This window comes from Felis catus, chromosome B2, assembly GCF_018350175.1.
Source record: "Felis catus isolate Fca126 chromosome B2, F.catus_Fca126_mat1.0, whole genome shotgun sequence".
Lineage (NCBI taxonomy): Eukaryota > Metazoa > Chordata > Mammalia > Carnivora > Felidae > Felis > Felis catus.
In genome coordinates, this window is record NC_058372.1 from 99,476,921 (window position 1) to 99,501,160 (window position 24,240).

Consider the following 24,240-nt stretch of genomic DNA (forward strand, 5'->3'; position numbering starts at 1 on the left):
AATTTAATACGGGTAAAAATTCTTCATATCTTAAGTAAGAGGATCCCAAACTTACACCCAGTGATCTTAGTATCTTAATAATTTGTTCATGACACCTCTAGGTCAAAAGAGACACCTAATAATTCCAGTTTGGAGGTTCCTCAATTGGTAAAAGTAGAACAATAAAATCTAGCAATTCCACTTCTTGGTATATAGCCAAACGAAATGAATTGCCATCTCAAAAAGATATCTACACCCCCATCTTCACTGTAACATTATTTACAATGGCCAAGACATGGAAACAACCTAAGTTCCACTGGTAGATAAATGGATAAAGAAAATGTGGTATACGAGTACAATGGGATATTATTCATCCATAAAAATAAGAAAGAATCCTGCCATTTGTGACAATACAAATGGACTTTGAGGGTATTATGTCAAATGAAATAAGGCAGAGAAAAAGAATCTCACACTTGTACTGTAAAACCTTGGGTTGTGAGTAACTTGTTCTGCAAGTGTTCTGCAAGATGCACAAACATTTCTAGTTTTAACTTGATAAACAAGCAATGTCTTGCAATATGAGTAGTACGTGACGCCAAATGTCACACGATCACAACTGAGCCAATGGTTCTTGAGATTCGCTTTGATAAACAAGTGCTTTGGATTATAAGCGTATTTCCAGAACGAATTATGCTCACAAACCAAGGTTATACTGTATGTGGAATTTTAAAAAACTAAAATGAAGAGAACAAATTGATGATTGGGGGAAGAAGCAGAGCACTGAAAAGAAGGTTAAAAGTAGTCAAAAGACTCAAATTTATAAGATGGATAAGCTAGGGGTGCCTGGCTGGCTCAGTCGGAAGAACACGCAACTCTTGATCTTGGGGTAGTGAGTTCAAGCCCCACATTGGGTATAGAGGTTACTTAAATAAGTAAAACTTTAAAAACTTATTTTATTTTATTATTTTTTTTTTATTTTTTCATTTTTGAGACAGAGACAGAACATGAACAGAGGAGGGTCAGAGAGAGGAAGACAGAGAATCTGAAACAGACACCAGGCTCCGAGCTGTCAGCACAGAGCCCGACATGGGGCTCGAACTCATGGACTGTGAGATCATGACCTGAGCTGAAGTCGGACGCTTAACCGACTGAGCCACCCAGGCGCCCCTAAAAACTTATTTTAAATAAATAAGTAAGTTCTAAGGATGTAATGTACATCATGATGACTATACTTAACAATACTGTATTGTATATTTGAAAGCTGCTAAGAGTAAATCTTAGAAGTTCTCATTACAAGATAAAAAAAATGTGTAACTATGAATGGATGATAACTAAACTTATTATGATAATCATTTCACAATATATACATATATCAAATCATTATGCATTATGCTATATATGTTAAATTAATACAATGTTATATGTCGGTTATATCTCAATAAAACTGGGAGTGGAGGGAGAGAAACCCACAGTGAGATAACTACTTTACACTCACTAGAATGGCTATAATAAAAAAATAAAATAAATTAAAAAAAAAACAGAAAATAGCAAGTGTTGGTGAGGTTTTGGTGAAAACAGAACCCTTATATACTGTAGATGGGAATATAAAATGGCACAGTTACTGTGGAAAACATTGGCAGCTCCTCAAAATGTTAAACAGAATTACCATATGACCAAGCAGTTACACTCCAAGAGAACTGAAACCAAGTTAAAACAAAAACTTGTCCACAAATGTTCACAGCAGCACTACTCACAATAGCCAGAAAGTGGCAACAACCCAAGTTTCTGAGTGGATGAATATAAACAAAATGTGGTATATCCATACAATGGTACATTATTCAGACATAAAAAGTCATAGAGTACTGATATACACCACAACATGGATGAACCTTGAAAACATTGTGCTAAGTGAAAGCCAGCCAGCCACAAAAAAGCCATGGACTGTATGATTCCATTTACATGAAATATCCACCACAGGCAAATTCATAGCAAAAAGCAAACAGTGGTTGCCAAGATCCAGGGAAGGGGAAATTGGAGAATGACTGCTTAACAGATATGGGTTTCCTTTTGGTGTAACAAAAATGTTCTGGAACTAAAGTTTCTCAATAAGGAACTAAGTGGTGGTAGTGGTTGCACAATGCTATGAATATACTAAAACTCACTGAATTGTACAACTTTAAAAGTATGAACTTCATGTTTCGTCTATTTTACCTCTAATAAAAAATAATTACACATACTTAACCGGTAGAAAACACCAGGAGAGAAGTGGAAGGAATTGGAGGAAGGTGGTCAAGAGGTACAAACTTCCAGTTATCAAATAAATAAGCACAGGGACAACACCATGACTGTAGCTAACACTGTTGTGTATGACATACAAGAAAGTTAAAAGAATAGTTCCTAAAAGCTCTCATCACAAGGAGAAATTTCTATTGTACCTTTATGAGATGATATAGTTAAATACACCTATTGTGGTAAATCATTTCACAATACATATAAATCAAACCATTATGCTATACACCTTACCATTATGCTACATACCTTATTTTTTTAAGTTTTGTTTATTTAAGTAATCTCTGTACCCAATGTGGGACTCAAACTCACAACCCCAAGATCAAGAGTCACATGCTCTCCCAACTGAGCCAGCCAGGCACCCTATGCTATACACCCTAAACTTCTACAGTAATATGTGTAAATTATTTCTCAATAGAACTGAAAAAAAAAAAAACAGCAGGAGATAAATATTCCAAAATATTATCAATGCTCATCTCTGAGTGGTCTTATTATGAGTGATTTATGTTTTCTTCTTTATGTTTCTATAATTCCTAGCCTTTCTTGCACGAACACATATTGGATTTTTTAACACACTGATTTGTATAAGATAATAAAAGATATATATATATATTTAAGATATTTGCCATTTTTTATGCCTAGCTGGCTCAGTCAGTAGAGAATGCAACTCTTCGTCTCGGGTTCATGAGTTCAAACCCTCTTTGGGTATAGAGTTTACTCTAAAAAGAAATAAATATTTATTAAAAAACAAAAAATAGGGAGCACCTGGCTGGCTCAGGTCAGTGGAACTTGCGACTCTTGATCTCGGGGTCATGAGTTCAAACCCCACTTTGGGCATGAAGCCTACTTAAAAAGAATAAATTTTTAAAAAATTAAAAATAAAAAAAATTTTTTACGGTATTTGCCTTTTTCCCATAAGTTATATATACTCTACAGTTTAAATATTTTACCATTTTAATAAGTAATATAAATATATTAAAATAATATGTATAGGTATTTTTCAAATAACACATGAGTATATACTTTTTTCAAAAAGTCTTCCTGTCAACCCAAATTTCCTTCCTGTAGACAATCACTATTAGCAATTTGTTGTGAATACTTCCAGTCTCAGTTTTTGCAGTCTGAGATGACATCTCATTTATCCTTGTATCCTCGCATCTATGGCACAATACTTGGCTCACGGGAAGGAATCAAATGATAAATAGTAAACAATGGAATAATGAAAATAGCCAGAAAAATGAAGACAGATGAAAAGAGATAATAGGTGGACAGAAGATAGACAGATGAATAGATGGATGAAAATTTGAATAGAGATAGGTTGATGAATATGTGAACAGATGAATGTTGAGAATTTACTATTAAAGTAACAGTAAAACCAATATAATTTCTCTATATATGAAAACAGAAAAACATTTCCATTATCTTGGTCTAGCACTCAGATTATAAGAAAAATATTAAGAAGGAAAAACTGAAAATAGCACATGGTACACACACAAAAAATAACTTAAACACTAAAAACAAGCTAAATATTAATAGGGAATTTATTTACTTTATTAAACCAATGCCCTATTGAACTTAGGCAGTTAGGCTTACACTGAATAAAAGAATAGCAATCTCAATAAAGACCAAATTGGTAATCTAGAAGATTCAATAAAGGAAATCTTCCAGAATGTAGAGAGAAAAAAAGAGTTGCAATTTTTGCAAATGAATTTAAGAGATGTGGAAGACAGAGCCTAAAAGGTCAACATTTCCTAATATGTATATTTGAGGAAGAGAACAAGAGAAGCAACAGAGGAAGAAGGAAAAATAAATAAATAACAGGTAATAAAAATTGCCCTAAACCAAAGACAAAAGAGAAAGCTCAATAAAGATTCCTAAGAAACCGGCAGGATTGGAAAAGGGGAGTGAAAGAGTAGGGGATCAGTTAGGAAGAGTCCAACTGGACTAAATACCACTTTTTACCTGTGAAGTTCAAATTATATGAATGGGTTATCTATTCAAACAATAAATACTTTGTTAAAGATGCAGAAAACCTAGCCACATAAATCAGAAAAAAAAAAAAAGACCTACATTTTTGTTTTTATTTTTTTTAATATTTATTCATTTTTGAGAGAGAGAGAGAGATAGAGCGTGAGTGGGGGAGGAGCAGAAAGAGAAGGGGACACAAAATTCAAAACAGGCTGTCAGCACAAAGCCCAAAGCGGGACTCAAACTCCCTGACCACGAGATCATGACCTGAGCTAAAGTCGGGCACTTAACCAACTGAGCCACCCAGGCACCCAACCTATATTTTCTAGGTAGACTTTGGTGAAATTTTAGAATGCATAAAGTAAAAAATCCTGAGATTGCAGACAAGCTTCCAATAAAGAAACTTCCCATAAGCAACAAGAAATAAATGAAGCAATAGTTTCGGGTTCTGAGACAAAAATTATTACTTTTTAAACGTTTATTTATTTATTTTGAGAGAGAGAGAGAGAAAGTGGGGAGGATGGGCAAAGACAGAGGGAGGCATGGAATCCCAAGCAGGCTCCACACCATCAGCACAGAGCCTGATGTGGGGTTCAAACTCATAAACTATGAGATCATGACATAAGCTGAAATCAAGAGTCATGTGATTAACCAACTGAGCCACCCAGGGACCCCTCAAAAATTATTCTTAAAACTATAAATTCAGCCAACCTATTAATCAAGTATGAAGTCAAAACACATTATCAGACACACAAGAACTCTGAATATGCACACAAATCCAAATGAAAAAGCAACTCAAAAAGATGTCCTCATCCTCAACAAGATATTAGCCAATCGGATCCAACAATACATTAAAAAATTATTCACCACAGCCAAGTGGGATTTATACCTGGGATGCAGGGCTGGTTCAATATCCACAAAACAATTAATGTCATTCATCACATCAATAAAAGAAAGGACAAGAACCATATGATCCTCTCAATAGATTCAGAGAAAGCATTTGCCAAAATACAGCATCCTTTCTTGATAAAAACCCTCAGGAAAGTAGGGATAGAAGGAGCATATCTCGAGATCATAAAAACCATATATGAACGACCTAACGCTAATATCACCTTCAATGGGGAAAAACTGACAGCTTTCCCCCTAAGGTCAGGAACAAGACAGGGATGTCCACTCTCGCCACTGTTATTCAACATAGTATTGGAATACTTAGCCTCTGCAATCAGACAACACAAAGAAATAAAAGGCATCCATATTGGTCAGAAGGAGGTCAAACTTTCACTCTTTGCAGCTGACATGATACTCTATATGGAAAACCCAAAAGATTCCACCAAAAAACTGCTAGAGCTGATTCATGAATTCAGCAAAGTTGCAGGATATAAAATCAATGCAAAGAAATCGGTTGCATTCCTATACACCAACAATGAAGCGACAGAGACAGAAATCAAGGAATCGATCCCATTTACAGTTGCACAAGAAGCCATAAAATACCTAGGAATAAATCTAACCAAAGAGGTGAAAAATCTATACATTGAAAACTATAGAAAGCTTATGAAAGAAATTGAAGAAGACACAAAAAAATGGAAAAAGATGCCATGCTCCTGTATAGGAAGAACAAATACTGTTAAAATGTTGATACTACCCAAAGCAAGCTACATATTCAATTCAATCGCTATCAAAGTAACACCAGCATTCTTCACAGAGCTAGAACAAACAATCCTAAAATTTGTACAGAACCAGAAAAGACCCCAGATAGCCAAAGCAATCTTGAAAAAGAAAACCAAAGCAGGAGGCATCACAATCCCAAACTTCAAGCTATACTACAAAGCTGTAAGCATCGAGACAGTATGGTACTGACACAAGAACAGACACTCAGATCAATGGAACAGAATAGAGAACCCAGAAATGGACCCACAAACGTATGGCCAGCTAATCTTTGACAAAGCAGGAAAGAATATCCAATGGAATGAAGACAGTCTCTTCAGCAAATGGTGCTGGGAAAACTGGACAGTGACATGCAGAAGAATGAACCTGGACCACTTCCTTACACCATACACAAAAATAAACTCAAAGTGGATGAAAGACCTCAATGTAAGACAGGAAGCCATCAAAATCCTCAAGGAGAAAGCAGGCAAAAACCTCTTTGATCTTGGCCACAGCAACTTCTTACTCAACACGTCTCCGGAGGCAAGGGAAACAAAAGCAAAAATGAACTACTGGGACCTCATCAAAATAAAAACCTTCTGCACAGTGAAGAAACAATCAGCAAAACTAAAAGGCAACCAATAGAATGGGAGAAGATATTTGCAAATGACATATCAGATGAAGGGTTAGTATCCAAAATCTATAAAGAGCTTATCAAACTCAACACCCAAAAAACAAATAATCCAATGAAGAAATGGGCAAAAGACATGAACAGACACTTCTCCAAGGAAGACATCCAGATGGCCAACCAACACATGAAAAAATGCTCCACATCACTCATCATCAGGGAAATACAAATCAAAATCACAATGAGATACCACTCACACCTGTCAGAATGGCTAACATTAACAACTCAGGCAACAACAGATGTTGGCAAGGATGCAGAGAAAGAGGATCTCTTTGGCACTGCTGGTGGGAATGCAAGCTGGTGCAGCCACTCTGGAAAACAGGATGGAGGTTTCTCAAAAAACTAAAAATAGAACTACCCTACGACCCAGCAATTGCACTACTAGGCATTTATCCACAGGATACATACAGGTGTGCTGTTTCGAAGGGACACATGCACTCCCATGTTTATAGCAGCACTATCAACAATAGCCAAAGTATGGAAACAGCCCAAATGTCCATCGATGGATGAATGGATACAGAAGATGTGGTATATATATACAATGGAGTATTACTCGGCAATCGAAAAGAATGAAATCTTGCCATTTGCAACTACGTGGATGGAACCAGAGGGTATTATGCTAAGTGAAATTAGTCAGTCAGAGAAAGACAAAAATCATATGATTTCACTCATATGAGGACTTTAAGAGGCAAAAGAGATGAACATAAGGGAAGGGAAGCAAAAATAATACAAAAACAGGGAGGGGGACAAAACAGAAGAGACACATAAATATTGAGAACAAACTAAGGGTTGCTGGAGGAGTTGTGGGAGGGGGAATGGGCTAAATGGGTAAGGGGCATTAAGGAATCTACTCCTGAAATCATTGTTTCACTATATGCTAACTAATTTGGATATAAATTTTTAAAAATAAAAAATGAAATTAAAAAAAAAAAAGATGAACCAAAAAAAAAAAAAAATCCAAGAAAAAGCACCTAAGAGATATAAAGAAACACTATTAGCTAAGTATGATCCAGATACTTGAAGGGCAAAAGAACTTAAGAAGACCCATTAGGCCTTAATACCTGGAAGACCAGCAGCAGTTATTTAATGCACAAGATTATATTTCCTTCTCCACGGGTCTCAATATACTAATTCATCCCACAACAAATACTTTCACAATCATAATATTTTAAGGCTATTAAATGGTTTTCAGTGTTCACTTTTTAGAATCAACTCATAGACAAAAAGCAGGATGCTATAAATGTCTACTTTAAAAATTGGAAATTTTATTAGAGATAGAGAAAAAAGAGTAAGAGAAATATATCACTTTTCTTAATATCCATATCAGGAAGACAAATAGTATCTAAACTGATAAATCAAGAAAAAGAAATCTGGGCACCTGGCTGGCTCAGTCTGTAGAGCATGAGACTCTTGATCTTAGGGTCATGAGTTCAAGCCCCATGTTGGCTGTAGAGATTACTTAAAAAAAATTTTTTTTTAAATAAAAACAGGTTTAAAGCCTCTATAAGAAGGGTGTGTTTCTCCTTTAGAAAGACTTATTATATCAGAAATTAAAGATATTTTAGAAGAACACCAATTATTTTTTTTAAAAAGAATAAAAGAAAAAAAGAAAGAAAAAGAAATTTAATGGAATAGCTGACTAGCTCAGCTGGTAGAGCATGTGACTCTTCATGTCAGGGTCGTGAGTTTAAGCCCCAGGTTGTTGGGTGTAGAGATTACTTTAAAAAAAGAAAAAAAATGTTAAAAAAAAAAAAAAAAGAATAAAAAAATTTTTAAAGACAGAAAGAAAAAGAAATTTAATGGAGTGCCTGGCTAGCTCAGTCAGTGGAGCATGTGACTCTTGATCTCAGTCCTGTGATCAAGCCCCACGTTCAGCAAGGAGCCTAATCAAAATTAAAAAAAAAAAAAAAAAAAAAAAGATTTAAGTTTATGATTTAAAGTTATAAAAGTATTTGCCACAAAAAATGTAAAATAACAAAGGTAATAAATTTGAATGTTGAGATGGGAAATTGCTCAGCTTTTCTAATGGAAAATCAACAAAAAATGCCTAACGTTGATAAGTCAGAACATAGAATTATATGCATATTATTTTTTACATGCATATTACTTAAAGTTATACTAGTAAGCACCAGCAAAACTTAAAACAGAAACAGTCAACACTGGCTATCTTTGAAAAATGAGGGAAGCTTGGGAGTGGACAATAAGAAGGAAGACTTTTACTTTTCATTTTATATATAGTTTAACTGTTAGAATTTTTTAAATCATGTACAACTATTATCTGATAAATTTTAATAGCATAAAAATAAAAATATTTCCACTTTGACACAAATATATAGATCAAAAGATTGCTGAGAAATCAGTGAACAGAACTCTGGTTTTATAAGTTACTAACATAAGTTCAAATTACATATAATTTCTTCAGAAAAAAAGGAAGCTCACATTTTTTTAAATTTGCGCCTAAATCCAAAACAACTGGATTCACTCAGTGTCTAAGTCACTCTTAAAATGCAAGTATAATAATTACATTACAAAAGGGAAAGAGAAAAAGGAAACTATCTTTTGTAAAAAGCAACACACTTTGTGCCCCAGATCACAATCCTAAGGAGAATAACTTTCCCACAGAAAGATGCAACTAGCCCACCTATAAGGCAAAAGTTTTACCTTACTTTTCCAGCAACCATGAACTCACCTTTCTGTCCAAACGTATATATCTACAAATATCTGCAAAATAGTTTGCCATGACACGGTTTTGGTCTGTGGTCACAATAAAAACAAAATTAAATCCATTTCTTAATCACGTTCCACTTGGTAACTGTCACAGAAATATTTTTAGATAGAAAACACACAACAGGTTTAAAGCCTCTATGAGGAGCATGTGTTTCTCCTTTAGAAAGACTTATTATATTAGAAATTAAAGATACTTTATAAGGACACCAATTATTTAAGGACTTTACAGGGTTTTACTTCTCTTTGATCATTCACTCACTTTTGGATAAGAATTCACACCCTCAATAAAAAAACTACTGCCGCACACTTGTATCCTGAATTACATCCTGTCTTCTCTCTTGAGACTCTCTTTTATCCTGCACAATGCATGCTCAAAAGGGCTATTACAGGAAGTGTTGAACTATCAGCTATTTATAAATGGACAAGAATCTTCAAATAGCTTTGTCGGCTACCTCTTCATGGTTCTAGCCCTTAAAAACTACCTGCTTTTTAAAGAAATAGTCATGTTAATAATTCAAAATATTAAAATGCTCTCTTTAAAATATATATATATATATATATATATCTTGTTCCTTTGTTTTGGAATCCAAAAGCAGCACTAACATACAGTCCCGACGTCACAAGAGAACAGGCTGATCTTTATATACACATTAACCAAGCAGTCTTACTCTCATCCTTTACCACCAAGAAAATTTCGAATTGTACTATATTGCCTTCAAGTCTTCTATACTGATGTCTAAACCTCATTACACTAGTTAAACATTTTGCAAACCAAGCACACAGTTTAACATCACATACTAATTTTTTACCCAGCATATTCAGTCCAAACATATAGCACACAAAAGTAAAATTCCTTAATTCATCAATACTGACACCCCTATCAAAAAAACCTTTCCATAGATCTACTTTTTGCCTGCATAAAACTCAGAGGCAAGCCTTTCTCGTGCTGCTAAAACGGTAACTTGTATTTCCTATGGAAACTAATGATTTGGAACTCATTTTTATGTATGAATAATTATTTTTAAAGCCTTTAAGGAATAAGACTTCCTTATTCTCAGCCCCATTGTTTTCAATCTTTAGTGATTTATATCTCATATATCACCATATTAGCAAATCATTTCAAGCCAGTACTTCCAAAGGTAAATAGCTTACAGGAGTTTAAATTAGCTACACTAATACACACAAAAACTGTACCTACTAGGTACAGTTCACTACAGTGTTAGTACTAGCAAAAGACTAGTAACAGCCTAAATGTCCATCAAGAGGGATAGTTAAGTAAATTATGTAAGTCAATACAGTGGAATACAAGTGAAACTATTATTAAGAGGAACCAGGCATCTCTGCATATCAATTATGTAATGATCTTCAAATTACATTTAAGGTGAAAAAAATATAGAGAAATGTACAGTAAACTATTTACCATTAAATACACACACCCCAAGAAAATGTCTAAAAAGGAAAACCGAGAATGGCCGTCTTTAGAAAGGGAAAAGGGTGGTTGGGAAAGGGAAGGCTTACTACCACATTGTATATCTTCTTATGCACATGCACGTACTACTCACTGAACAACATTCTTTTTTTTTTTTAACAAAAATACTTTTTTCAAAAAGTGATCAAATATCCTTGATTCCATTCACAAATTGACAGTTTATGGATTCGAGTATCGGTTTGCATTCTCAAACTGTTTCAGCCTCAAAATTCTGCCTGTAACTGAAAAGACATGAGCTTTGTGCAGGTTTTGGCAGAAAAGAGAAAAAAAAAAAAGAAAAGACGTGGGCTTTCCTATTTCATTTGTCCACACCGTCAATTACACATTTTTATTAAAAGTTCTCTTCAGGGGCACCTAGCTGGTTATGTCGGTGGAGCATGCAACTCTCGATCTCAGGGTGCTGAGTTCCAGCCCCACATTGGGTGTAGAGATTAACCAAGTTTAAAAAAAATTAAAATGTCACTTCATGGATTTGAAAATTACAAATGTTGTTGCTAAGCTACTCGTCCCCAAGACTAAACCTTCCGAGTCCAACATCACAGCTACTAGCCAGTGTCTCAGTCACAGTAATCACATTCCTTGAGCCACATATGGCTAGTGGCTACCATACTTTACAGCATAGACGCACGTTCATCATTGCATGAAGATCTATTGGACGTCACTGTTCTAGACTAAGCAGGGCAAACTACAGCCTGCCCGCCAAAGCGAGCTCACCGCTTGGTTTTATAAATAAAATTCTATTGAAACACATTCTAATTTGTGTTCATTTACACATTTGTGTGTGGATACTTTTGACACTACAACAGCAGATTCAAGTAATTATAACATATACTGTATGGCCCCCAAGGCCTAAAATATTTAGTATCTGCCTCTTTGTAAAGAAAGTTTGTCGACCACTGCTCTAAACAATCAAATTTTATTGAAAATATTTCTTTTCCTGGGCTTCAAAAAGTTCTTGTAATACATAAATGAAGAACCAATTAAACATAAACCAATGTTTATTTGATTTACTAAGTGCTAAAGATACTAAATTTATTAACATAAACCCGTAAGATCAATAAATTTCGTAAAATATGTTCGAATGCCTACATTTTTTTTAATGTTTATTTACTTTTGAGAGACAGTGAGAGAGCAAGGGAGAAGCACAGAGAGAGAGAGAGGATTCCAAGCAAGCTCTGAGCTGCCAGCGCAGAGCCCAACATGAGGCTCCAACTCACAAACTGTGAGATCATAACCTGAGCCAAAGTCAGATGCCTGACCCACTGAGCCATACAGGTGCCCCAAATGCCCACAATTTCTAAGCATCTCTATAAAATAGATAGTGAAAGCAAAGAACGCAAGATTTCTATAATAATTTTACAAGAGCTGGCCTAAAAGGGAAAAATGCTTAACTCAAAACAAAAAAATTACATACGTTCCTTATCAATCTACTAAAAGAAATGTATCAACTGTCTTAAAAAGCAGCACATAATTTCTTAGAAAAAAATTATACTAGATCTAATTAGTGCTAGAAAATTATTTATGGTAACCACTTATGTAACATCACTGCATTGCAGGCTTTCAAAACAATTACTGAAGGGGCACCTGGGTGGCTCAGTCAGTTAAGCATTTGACTTTGGATCAGGTCATGATCTCACAGTTCATGAGTTCAAGCCTTGTGTCAGGCTCTGGGCTGACAGCTTGGAGTCTACAGCCTGCTTCAGAATCTGTGACTGCCTCTCTCTCTGCCCCTCCCCCACTCATGCTCTGTCTCTGTCAAATAATGTTAAATTTTTTTTAAAAAAAACAAAACAATTACTGAAAACATCAGGGCAGTATTACCAATATGGGACCTTTTTTTTTTTTTAATAAAATTTCTGAGTGTCCATTATATGCCAAACTCTGTACAAGACTCTGGAAATAAATGATGACCCATTTGTAGCTAATAGTTTATGGGGCAGATTAATATTACTTATAGTGATATTATACACCTAAGAACAAAGAGGGGCACAAGCACAACTAATAAAGTGAATAAAGGAAGGCTTCTAGAAGAAAAGCTATCTGAATAGGGTATTGAAGTATGAGCAGGAGTTGGCCAAGTTTATGGGAGTGAGGAGAAAAGGGAGGGAGGAATGGTAGAGCAATACCACTTTACTTTGAATGTAAAAAAAAAAAAAGACATGAAAAAGACTTAGTAAGTGCTAAAAAATGCTACAGAAACATGGCTTGCACCAACTCTGGGAGTTGGTGGCAAGTATAAAGGCTATAAAGACGAGAAAACTTTAGGATCCTAATGCAAATAGCTTTATATGCCAAAGTAAGGAATTAAAATTGGATATGATGGTTTGAAAGATAGAGAATGTAGTTTTCCAAGATGTTTCATCATTGATTTTATTTGCAGAAAAATGACCCTGAGCAACTTGGATGTTGGACTATCACAAGGAAAGACTAGCCTAACAGCAGAGACCAATTCAGCTACTATGCAAAAATGGTGGGTTTTTTTTTTTTTTTTTTGAAAGATGGTGGCCAAAAGTAATGATAATGAGGATGAAGAGAAACCTGATGAAGAAAAGCAACTACACATGGTAGAATCTATAGGCTGGCACTCCTTCTTTTTTCTTTTTTTAATATCCATGCAATATTTTCCCTTTTCCATATTTGTTGGTATAGATATATCCTTTGCATGGAAAAAGCTTATACAATAAGTTTGTCAAAACTGGAGGTTTAACGTGGCCTTTTTGGGTTTTCCCCGTATGGTATTAAGAAGTAGGACACATTAGAAAATGCAACAACTCAGTCAGGAGAGCTGGATTCCTACTATCTTGTAACTTCTGTGAGGCTTGTCTTTGCTGTGAGACTATGGGCATGATAACCTCTAAAAGCTCTGGTTTTCTCATTTGTAAAGAAGTGAGACTAAATGATCTAAAACTCTTGAAAGTTCTAAAATGCTACGATCACAGTGCTACATCTTTAATCTTTGTACATTCCCCCCCACACACACAAAAAAATGCAAATACAATCGTCTATTCTAACTACAAACCAAATATGAAAAATCCATCAAAGCCAGGCAGATAGATCCATACCTATTATTTACCTGTATGCATCCATATGTACCTACACTTATTTGTGAAGGATTTTATGACATATATCAAGATGTGTAATCACCAATTACTCATCTAAAACTTTATACACTAAGATGTATAGTCACAAACTACTCATCTGAAACCCTAAGGCAAAACTGAAACTGTTAAGATGTCAGCCATTTCACTTTCAATTATGAAGTATCTTTTAAAGACATCTCAAAAAGGAGTAATCTTTTATTGGAGTGGTTCAAAAGACTAAATGAATGTCTGCAAAACTGAATAGTAGTACTGTTTGGTGTAACAGTTTTCAGACATATTATCCTATGGAATCATGTTTGTTTGACTCTCTTATTGACAAAAGAACCTTTTAAAATATTCCTTTATCAATCAAAGTTTTTCAAATTTGAGGAATATGGTCTTGAGATTTGTAACCATAAACTGTTATATATCCTTTTTTTACAAATTTTAAAAGGAAAACTATTACAAATTCTTGTTCATACTAAAAAGTCTAGAAATATTCTGAACTTGTTTCTCAGGAATAACATTTAAGCCTGATTTATTTAAAAAGGATGGTTGGGTCAAAAGATTCTCTTCCTTCAAAACAAAAAGAACAAATGACATTTTTATTAAAGGTGAAAAACCCAAATGTAATCTTTCATTTCCACTGTCACAAATTTACATAGTATAATTAACACAGCCCAAGTTAAAGTCATTATTTTAATGGAAATATCACTCTAAGATTTTTTTAAAAGGTAGTACTAAACTATAAACAGAGGCTTTTCTTTTGTAAGTTACATTACTTCTTCCAGTGTTTCTTCAAAAGACCCAAATGATTTTGGTTATATACTACATTATATACATCAGAATAACTTCTCTTAAATGTACGCACGTGATTTCTTTCTTGCTCCCTAAAGTAGCATTATACATTTTTTTCTGAATTAACCAAAATAAATTCCGGAAAGAGCTAAACTGTAACTAACTATGATCAGAGTGTAAAATCTTTACTATGCAAATCTGCATCACAATTTAGAACGATCACTAAAAACTTTAAAAACTTTTTGTTCTTTAAAATCATCGCTACCAACCCACAAGAGATGTGCTATTAACATAGAGCCTCAAATCTCAACTAGACCCCTAGTGCAAGGAAACCTACCTTTATAATGATTTTTCTTAGAATATAGTGATATCAACTAATGCTTTCAGATCCTAAAAATTTCTTTAAAAAGCATATTTTGAAGATACACAGACTGATCTTACTATATTAAAGAAACTTTATTAATTCTAATCAAACAAATTTCACTCAAGAAAGTGCAGTCGAATCAAAAACTTTATTAGAGGGGAAAATATTCAAAAAGAACAATTAGAAGCAGGAATTAAATTATGCTTTTTGTTTTATCCCATGCTATCAAAATACAATTCAGAAGCAGATTTTTCTTAAAAGTTGCCTACTAAAAGGAAGTTATTTTAACAACAAAAAAAAAGAAAATACATTTAAAAAATTTCAAATCAAGTACATTATAAAGTTAGCATGAGGAGTATGAAAAACACCACATATAATTTGTTTTGTAATGCCAATGTTCAAATAGGAAAACTAGATGTGCTTTCCTCAAATATATCTGATAATAGTCCCACAGAAACACCAGTATAACAAGTAAATATTCCAAAAACAAAATACAAGTTAATTTTAAGTACCTGACATTCCAAGATACTCATTCAAGGACACCTGGCAATTAACTAAAAGAATTATGAGAGAAGTTTCCAACTGACTACTATGGAGCCCTTTCAGTTATAAGACCAAAACTACTTGCAGTAACAATCCTTTACACGTGTATAGTACCTTGTGATTTTCACCATACTTTATGATAAAACAATTTGTAAAGTTGTGTTTTCATTCTCTATGAAATTAGCACACACACCTTAACAACTTTCGTCCTCGAGTTCATAAATCAACTGTATCAATTACAACAGAGTGCGCAGAACGTTAGGCAGCATTTCAAATCTTACTAATGTCATTGTGACTGATATTCACTTTATTCAGAAATGTTCCGCTAGGATGCTAAAAACTCTCTTTCTCATACTTTTTGACCGTCTTTGAAATCTAAGCGGGACAGGTAGATAAATGTTCCTGGGCTCCCTTACTCTGGGGGAGGAGAATTCCTCCCAGGAAGGGCGGTGAGCAGGTGATTGGTTTAAACCTACCCTTCGCCGGCAGCTGGTTCCACCTGTCCTAGAGCCCGTCTGCCCTACAGGACGAAGGATAGGCGTTCTCAATACAGAATCCAGCTCGCCATCTCCTAAGAGAACAATCAATAAAGGCTTCCTAAGAGGTTACTAAGGTTCTCCCTCAAATCCCAGGTAAACAAAGATTCAGGCCCAGATCTCTGTCACTCTGCATTCCGTTCCGGATAATCTAGGTGCTGGATAAACCCCAGCACGCAGTCATTTAGCCAGGGGATGGAGTGGAAAGCATAAGAATATCCAACAGGGGAGGGGGGGGGGGGGAATACGAGTTACCAAAAAACTAGGCGAACTCTGAAGTTCTGCGGGCAAAACGCGGTTAGTCTCCGAGGAGGTCCTACATTCGAGTTAAAGTGCGGAATTCAGAATGTGAAAAAGCGAAATCGGGGGCGAATGAGCAGGGATCCAGAAGTCGCCGAGTATAGACAGGGACGCGGGACTACGCTGAGAAGCCAATGGGCTGGCTGGCCCCAAGGGCAGAGATGCGCGGTGGGTCAGACCCTAGAGTCTGGCTAAGACCCCAGCAGCCCGACCAGCTCCTCCGCTAGGTTTCAAACCGCCGCCCCCGGGAGGCGCTTAGCCGATTGGAAGTTCCACAACGACCGTCACCAGCCCAGGGCCGGAGCGGCAACTCGGCAAAGCTCTCCCAGCCCTCGGCGTCTCCCCAAGAGACCAGACCCCACAAACTCCACCTCCAGCCGAGGTCCCAACTCGAGTCCCGCCGCCAGCTCCATGCACGCGGAAGGCGCCCTCCGGAACCGGACCGACGCCCCCCGACTAGGCTGCTGCCGCTGGAGTTCGAGGGGCGCGACGGGGCCGCGCGGGGAGGGCAGTCAGAACCCGCGTCCCTCAGTCCGCGCTGGGACGCGGCCCCGCGACCACCTCCGCCTCGCCCTTCGGGAACGGCCCGACCCGGCTCCAACCCACCCATCCCGCGCGGTCGCGGGCAGGGCGAGGACCCGAGCGAGCCTACTCCCCCCGCCCCTGCTCTTACCCATCTTTCCGCCTCGCCTTGTAGACGTGCCCGTAGGTGCCGCGTCCCACTTTGCACCCTTCGTACTCAAACAAATCCTCCACCCGCTCCCGCTCCGCCGCCAGCTTCGCCTTGAAATCATAATCCATTGTCTGCTTTCCCCATAGAGGCACCGGGACGCGGGGGCCGCCGCCGCTCAGTCCCTCCTCCTCCTCCTCCCCCCGCGACCGCCGCTCCACTTCTCCAACAGCCGCCTCTCGGGCGCGCGCGCGCCGCCCGCCGCCCCGCGGTCCGCCTTCAGCAAGGGACTCCTCGGCGGCCGCGGCAGCCACCTCCTCCTCCTCCTCCTCCTCCTCCTCCGCGGCGGCGGCGGCGGCGGCGGCTCCCGCAGGCAGCCCCAGTCCCGCCTCCCCCCTTCATTTCCTTGTTTTGGAACCTGGTGGGCCGCGCCGCGGCTTCCTCGAGCTCATTAACCAACCATCCCGCCCACCTCGAGGCCGTGGGAGCTGCGGGGAAATGTAGTTCCGGAGGCTACAGGAGCAGTTCAGTTTTGCCAGCAAAAGAAATACAGCACCCAGGATGCTTTGGGCCGCTACAGCCCCGCCTCCACAAGGCATGCACGCCTGCGCACTGGGGCTGCCCCTCCCCCTCAGGTAGCTCCGGACTGCCAGTTCCTGTGAAGGTAGAAAGCTCAAAGTTACTGTATTCTTTCTGCGAGTCTTTGGGAGCTGGTGGAAAGAAGGCCCTTGTTCTAGTATGAGGAAGGTACTCCAGTGTAACTGCCCCCGGGCTAGAAGGAAAGTGGAAAGTATTTAACAAGTGCTTTGCTCAGGAGTTTGCTCCAGTGGTTTGAGAGGCGAGGGCTGTGGTTAGGACAGTTGTGCTGCAGATTGTTTGTTTTTCTGTGGCAATTGGTCCGCCCGTTGCCCCGCCCCCTTCGCCCAATCTCTCATTGGCTGAGACTTAGAGAATGACGTCCTCCTTGGTGCGTGGGTATCCCCTGGCTTTGGCTCCTTTCCCGTTCTTGATTGGTAATTGGATGTGCTCCGTTGTTCCTGATAGGTTAATCTTTTTTCTTTACGATGCAAAAACGGTATTTCAAAAGCTGAACCATCAGCGGTTTCCTAGTTCTAGCATCCGTCTGAGGAGAACTTCTGAACCCTAGCAGCCAATCATCCTTTCCCTCGCGCTCTAGTCATGGTCTCCTCCTACACTGTGCGGTTCCCATAGCCAAGGTTTGGCCATCTGTCTAAGGACAATTAAAGTGCCAGGATGCATCGTTTTAAAAACAATCATCAGGGTTGGATTGTAAAAGATTTTTTACGGTCTATGCATAATGATGACGTTCTCCTAGAATGTTTAAGAAAGTTTCTTTCATCAAGGTGAACATTGATTCATTTAATTGTTGCATACTTAACGTGTCAGATGCTTGGGATACAATCCTAAACATGATTGGTGCTAGGATAAGACTAATATACCACATTTATTGAGAGCAAAAAGGAGGAAATGGTCACTTTTATCTAAAGTGATAAGGAGGGGCACCTGGGTGGCTCAGTGGGTTAAGGTTAAGCTTCCCACTTCAGCTCAGGTCATGATCTCATGGTTGGTGAGTTCCGTTGGCATCTGGTTCTGTGCTGACAGCTCAGAGCCTGGAACCTGCTTCAGATTCTGTGTCTCCCTCTCCCTTTGCCCCTCCCCTGCTCGTGCTCTGTCTCTCTCTCTCAAAAATAAGTAAACATTTAAAAAGTTAATAATAAAAATAAAGTGGTAAGGAGAATTAGTAGTGACCTGCCTGCTAGGTTTTGGCAGAAACCTGGAAAACTTGGAGTGTTGGGGAGATCATTTATTTACAACAGTAAATTTCCTGAGAAACTAACTCAGATCGTGAAGTCAATCGAAAATATCTGAGTATATGAGTGTCTCTTATTTCCAGGAACTATGATAAGTGCTGGAGATACCAGATGAAAATGGGTCTCTTTCCATCGGAGAACTAAAACCTATTGAAGAAATAAACATGCAAGCAAATTAAAAATAAACTATGTGGGTACAGAGAACAATAGTAGAATAGGAAGAATTCTAGAGGAGTCAAGCTAGGCTTCACAACAGAGGGAAATTTTGAGCCAAAATTTAAAGTACTTTATGTGAAGGGCAAGTAGGCAAGTAGGGAGCAGAAATTATTTAAGGCAGGATGGCTGAATCATGTATCATGAGAGAACATGATATATTCTGAGAAATGCAACTAGTTTGAATGTTACAGATTAAAGCAGGGAAAGGGGATATCTAAGAAGAGATTGGACAGATAAGTAGAGGTCAAATTATGAAGATATATATATATATATATATATATATATATATATATATATATATGACTAGTGGAAGTTTTAGATTTCATCATTCTATAGGCAATAGGAAACCATTGAAGACTCTTGAGCTAAAGAGTAATATAATCAGTGTCGTGATTCAAAAACTCCTCCTGACAACAGTGTTCAGGATAGATTGGAAGAAGGTGAGAACAGTAAAGAAGTTACTGCCTTGGATCATCTGGCTGGCTCAGTCGGGAGAGCATGTGAGTCTTGATCTCAGGATCTTGAATTCAAGCCCCACATTCATTATGGAGCTATTTAAAAACAAAAAGAAGAAGAAAAAGAAGCTATTCCCTTAATACTTACAAAATACAGAGATTAAACCATCAAGTGGCAGTGCTGATCATAAGAAAAAGACAGATACCAGAATTATTTATGAATCAAACTCAACAGAACCTGAGGATTAATTAAATGTGGGTTTAAGGGAGAGAAAATAATCTGAAATGACTTACAGGGTTTTGACTTCAACAATAAGGGAAATAAAAGAATAGGAGCAATTTTTAAGAGAAAAATGATGAGTTTCATTGGGGCATGTTGTAATTGAAGTGCTTGTGGGGCATCAAGATGGAAATAAGTATTGGGGTGCCTGGACGGCTCAGTCAGTTAAGCATCTGACACTTGATTCCAGCTCAGGTCATGATCTCATGTTTTGTGACAGTGTGCTTTCTCTCTCTCTCTCTCTCTCTCTCTCTCTCTCTCTCTCTCTCTCCCCCCCCCCCGCCTCCTGAAAATAAATAAATAAACATTAAGAAAAGAAATAACAAGTAAGCAGATGAATATTTGTACCTGCCAACAAAAAGTCTGTATAGATTTGGAAATCATCAGTATGTGACGGTGGAGTGTGGAGAATGTTTATCCATTGGTTGCTGGGTTTTTTTTTTAATTTTTTTAAATGTTTATTTATTTTTGAGAGAGAGACACACAGAATACAAGCAGGAGAGGGGCAGAGAGAGAGGGAGACACAAATTCTGAAGCAGGCTCTAGGCTCTGAGCTGTCAATACAGAGCCAGACGTGAGGTTCGAACCCACAAACCCTGAGATCATGCCCTGAGCCGAAGTTGGAGGCCCAACCAACTGAGCCACCAAGGCGCCCCTGTTGGTTGCTGTTTTTAAACATGGAGTTTTGCATTCATTTTATCCTCAAAATATTCCTATTAGGTATGTTGATTTAGAATTCTTATTTTACATATGAACAAACTGAGACAACTAGTAAATTGCAGAGCCAGAGCTTAATGAATATGTACTAGGGAGTGAGTGGAAGGTAGGAAAATGTGTAAGTAAAAAATCAAATGTAGGTTATGAAAAGGTTAACTAAAAAAAATCAAAAGTTTTGGGTGCCTGGATGGCTCAGTCAGTTATGCATCTGACTTTTGATTTGGGTTCGGGTCATGATCTCACAGTTGATGAGATTGAGCCCTGTGCTGACAGCAAAGAACCTGCTTGCGATTCTCTCTCCCTCTCCCTGCCTCTCTCTCTATCTCAAAATAAATAAATAAACTTTAAAAAAAAAAGCTTGACCACACGCTGTGTTACTAAGGATATGAGAAAACAGTCTCCTGCCTTGCTGGTGGAATACACGTTCACAAAATATATACCAATATATACATTAGATTTTGATCTTGGCAGCCTCTATCATTCTTTAATTTTTTTTTAACGTTTATTTATTTTTGAGACAGAGAGAGACAGAACATGAATGGGGGGAGGGTCAGAGAGAGAGGGAGACACAGAATCGGAAGCAGGCTCCAGGCTCCAAGCTGTCTGCACAGAGCCCGACGCGGGGCTCGAACTCGTGAACCACGAGATCATGACCTGAGCCGAAGTCGGACACTTAATTGACTGAGCCACCCAGGCGCCCCTTGGCAGCCTCTATCAAAACCACATAGTAGTTTCCTACAATTATACTCCTTGTGGTAGATACTATGATATGTCTCTCATAATGGACAAAGTATGGCACATCCTTCATTGGATTATTATGCAGCCCTAAAAATAATATGAAGGCTATGAAATATTCCTCCCAGATGTCTTCCCTGAAGGGAGGGTCCAGCTTCTAAGCCCTGAATCTAGCACTGCATTTGCAATGAGGCCAAACTCTCCATGGGCTGCTCCCAGCCAATGACTGAGCACAGCAGGAAGTTCACAAAGGTCCACTCCTACAGGATACAGGATTCCTCTGATGTGTGACTTTGTCTTAAGGAATCCCCAGGTTTAAGCCCATCTGAAACTTTTTTAGAACTATGGTGCAGTCTTAGTCCCTGCCTACCCCAACCCTCATGCCTTCCTTCCATCCTTCACAGGGCTCAGATCAGCATCACTATCTGATTCATCTCCAGCTGCCTCCTTTTCTCTCTCAAAGGCATTTCCTTTAGTAAGTCTCTTGCATGTCTAATCCCATCTTGGCACCTGCTTTCCAGAAGACTTGAAACAATGAGAAAATTGTTTAGACACTGATACGAAAAGACCTCCAAGACATATTTTTAACTGAAAAAAAAAAAAAAAAGCAAGAATCAGAAGAGTGTCCATAGTATGCTAAAATTTTTATACAGAAGGAAAAATACATACTTGCTTGCATATGCCTAAACCGATATCTAAAAAGACCACAGGAAACTCTTTGCTCAGGGAAGGGAAACTGTTTGAGAATCAAGGATAGGAGACAGAATTTCTAATGTATGCTTTTTTGAATTTTGATCCAAGAAATGTTGCCTTTTCAAAAGGTAAATAAATAAAATTTAAATGAAAAAAAGGGGTGCCTGGGTGGCTCAGGCCATGATCTCACAGTTGGTGGGTTCGAGCCCTGCTTCAGCTCTGTGCTGACAGCTCAGAGCCTGGAACCTGCTTCAGATTCAGATTCTGTGTGTGTGTGTGTGTGTGTGTGTGTGTGTGTGTGTGTGTCTGCCCCTCCCCTGCTCGTGCTCTCTCTTTCTCTCTCTCTCCCTGTCTCAAAAATAAACATTAAAAAAAAAACTTTATAAATGAAAAAAAGTAGGAGCTTGGCTGAGAAAGGAGGAGGATAGGATTTTACCTATTTTACCTCAGGAGAGGCTCAGAGTTTAGTTTTGTTATTAGTTCATTTTTAATAGGAGGAAGAAGCTTTTCATATACTGGGGGCAAAGAACCGGTAGAGAAAGAAAAGGTAAAACTATGGGAAACATTGGGGCTAAAATATGGAGCTAGAAAACAAAATCCAAACAGAGGTGGCTTCACACAGAAAGGAAGAAATCATCTTCCGAAGGTGAGTGGGGAGAGTAAGATTGGGCCCACATGAAGAAGAGGGAATTGAAGAGCTGAGAGAGTCATAGCCCCATTATAATAAAAATAAAAACTTTCCTATATGACCTAGGAGAATGATCAAATATAGAGAAGGAAAAGCAATGGGGCACCTAGGGGTCTCAGTTAGTTAAGCATCTGACTCTTGATCTCAGCCCAGGTCTTGATCTCAGAGTTGTGAATTCAAGCCCTGTTTTGGGCTCTGTGCTGGGTGTGAGGCCTACTTTAAAATTAAAAAAAAAAAAAAAAAAAGAAAAAAGCAATGGGGCTTGAAGTAATGGTGGTCTTGATATATTTTTTGGCAAGTAAGCAGAGTGAGAATGAAAGCTAACATTTATTGAATCCTAGGTATTTTATATAAATTAGCTAATATGATCCTTACAACCGTCCTATGAGGAAGATATGTATTATCTCCATTTTACAGATTAAAAAAAACCCCGAAGTTCTAAAAAGATAATTTATAGTGTTACTATCACTGATAGGATTTAACCCCAGGTTTCTATGATACTGAAGAACAACACTGCCAAGTATTAACTGTCCCATTTATCAAGATCAAATGATCCTACTGAGACATTCCGTCCTCTTTGTCTTAAACTCTACTTCATATTTGTTACAATTACTACCTCTGCTTCCTTTACTTCATATTTGATTGATGTCATTTATCTATTTCTGTTTCTCAGTGCACAGAAGAGTCATAGGGCTTATGCAATGTAGAGAATGAGCATTGCCACAGCCATTGAGATGTTCATTGTCTTAGTATGTTAAAGAGCCCTTCCTTGCCTTTGCTTTTCCCCCCCCCCCCAAACAGCAACAGATCTCTGGCCTACCAAATTTCAGAGTATGAATTCCCATCTAAATACCTGTTACTCTTCTGGGAGCCATGTTCAGACTATTTAAACATTGATTAAAGATCTGAGAAGAAAGCTCTTTTTATTTTTTTTTTTTAAGATTTTTTTTTTTTTAAGAGAGAGAGAGAAAAAAAAACATGCTCAAGCAGGGGAGAGGGGCAAAGGGAGAGAGAGAGAGAGAGAGGGAGAAAATCTTAAGCAAGCTCCACGCTCAGCACGGAGCCCAACGTGGGGCTGGATCCCACAACCGTGGGATCATGACCTGAGCCAAACTCAAGACTCTACGCTCAACCAACTGAGATACCCACACACCCTGAAAGCTCTTTTTTTTTAATAGTTTTTTTTTTTTAATTTATGTTTATTTATGTTTGAGAGAGAGGAGCAGAGAGAGAGGGAGACAGAAGATCCGAGACAGGCTCTGCACTGACAACAGTGAGCCTGATGTGGATGTGGGGCTCGAACTCACAAACCACAAGATCATGACCCGAGCCAACATCAGACATTTAACCGACTGAGCCACCCAGGTGCCCCAAAAGCTCTTTTTAATAAGGATGGTCTAAGCTAAAAGGCTGGTGGAGAAACAGATTCTAGTCTCTTTTGTACAGACTCGGTGTCAGGGAAGCTGAAGAAGAGGAATGGGAGGCAATGGGGTTAAGAATCAGACCTCTTCCTGCTAGATCGGGGTATAGACGGAACTAAGGGAGGGAT

At 38.2% G+C, this 24,240-nt stretch overlaps 1 protein-coding gene across 12 annotated transcripts in view; it reads right to left on the reverse strand.

Annotated features, from left to right (window-relative positions):
• The window catches only part of CDK19 (cyclin dependent kinase 19), a 194,607-nt gene extending 177,163 nt beyond the window's left edge, over nucleotides 1-17,444 (reverse strand). For 2 of the 12 annotated variants that reach the window (XM_023254255.2, XM_045057912.1), the window contains exon 1: nucleotides 17,079-17,208. Coding sequence is in view for 7 of the 12 variants with exons in the window: in XM_045057907.1 (XP_044913842.1) it covers nucleotides 16,777-17,015 (239 nt within the window). In the remaining 5 variants the exon portion in view is untranslated. The other 10 variants (XM_023254251.2, XM_023254252.2, XM_023254258.2 and 7 more) reach the window with 10 other exon arrangements.
• Between the last annotated feature and the right edge of the window lie 6,796 nt (nucleotides 17,445-24,240).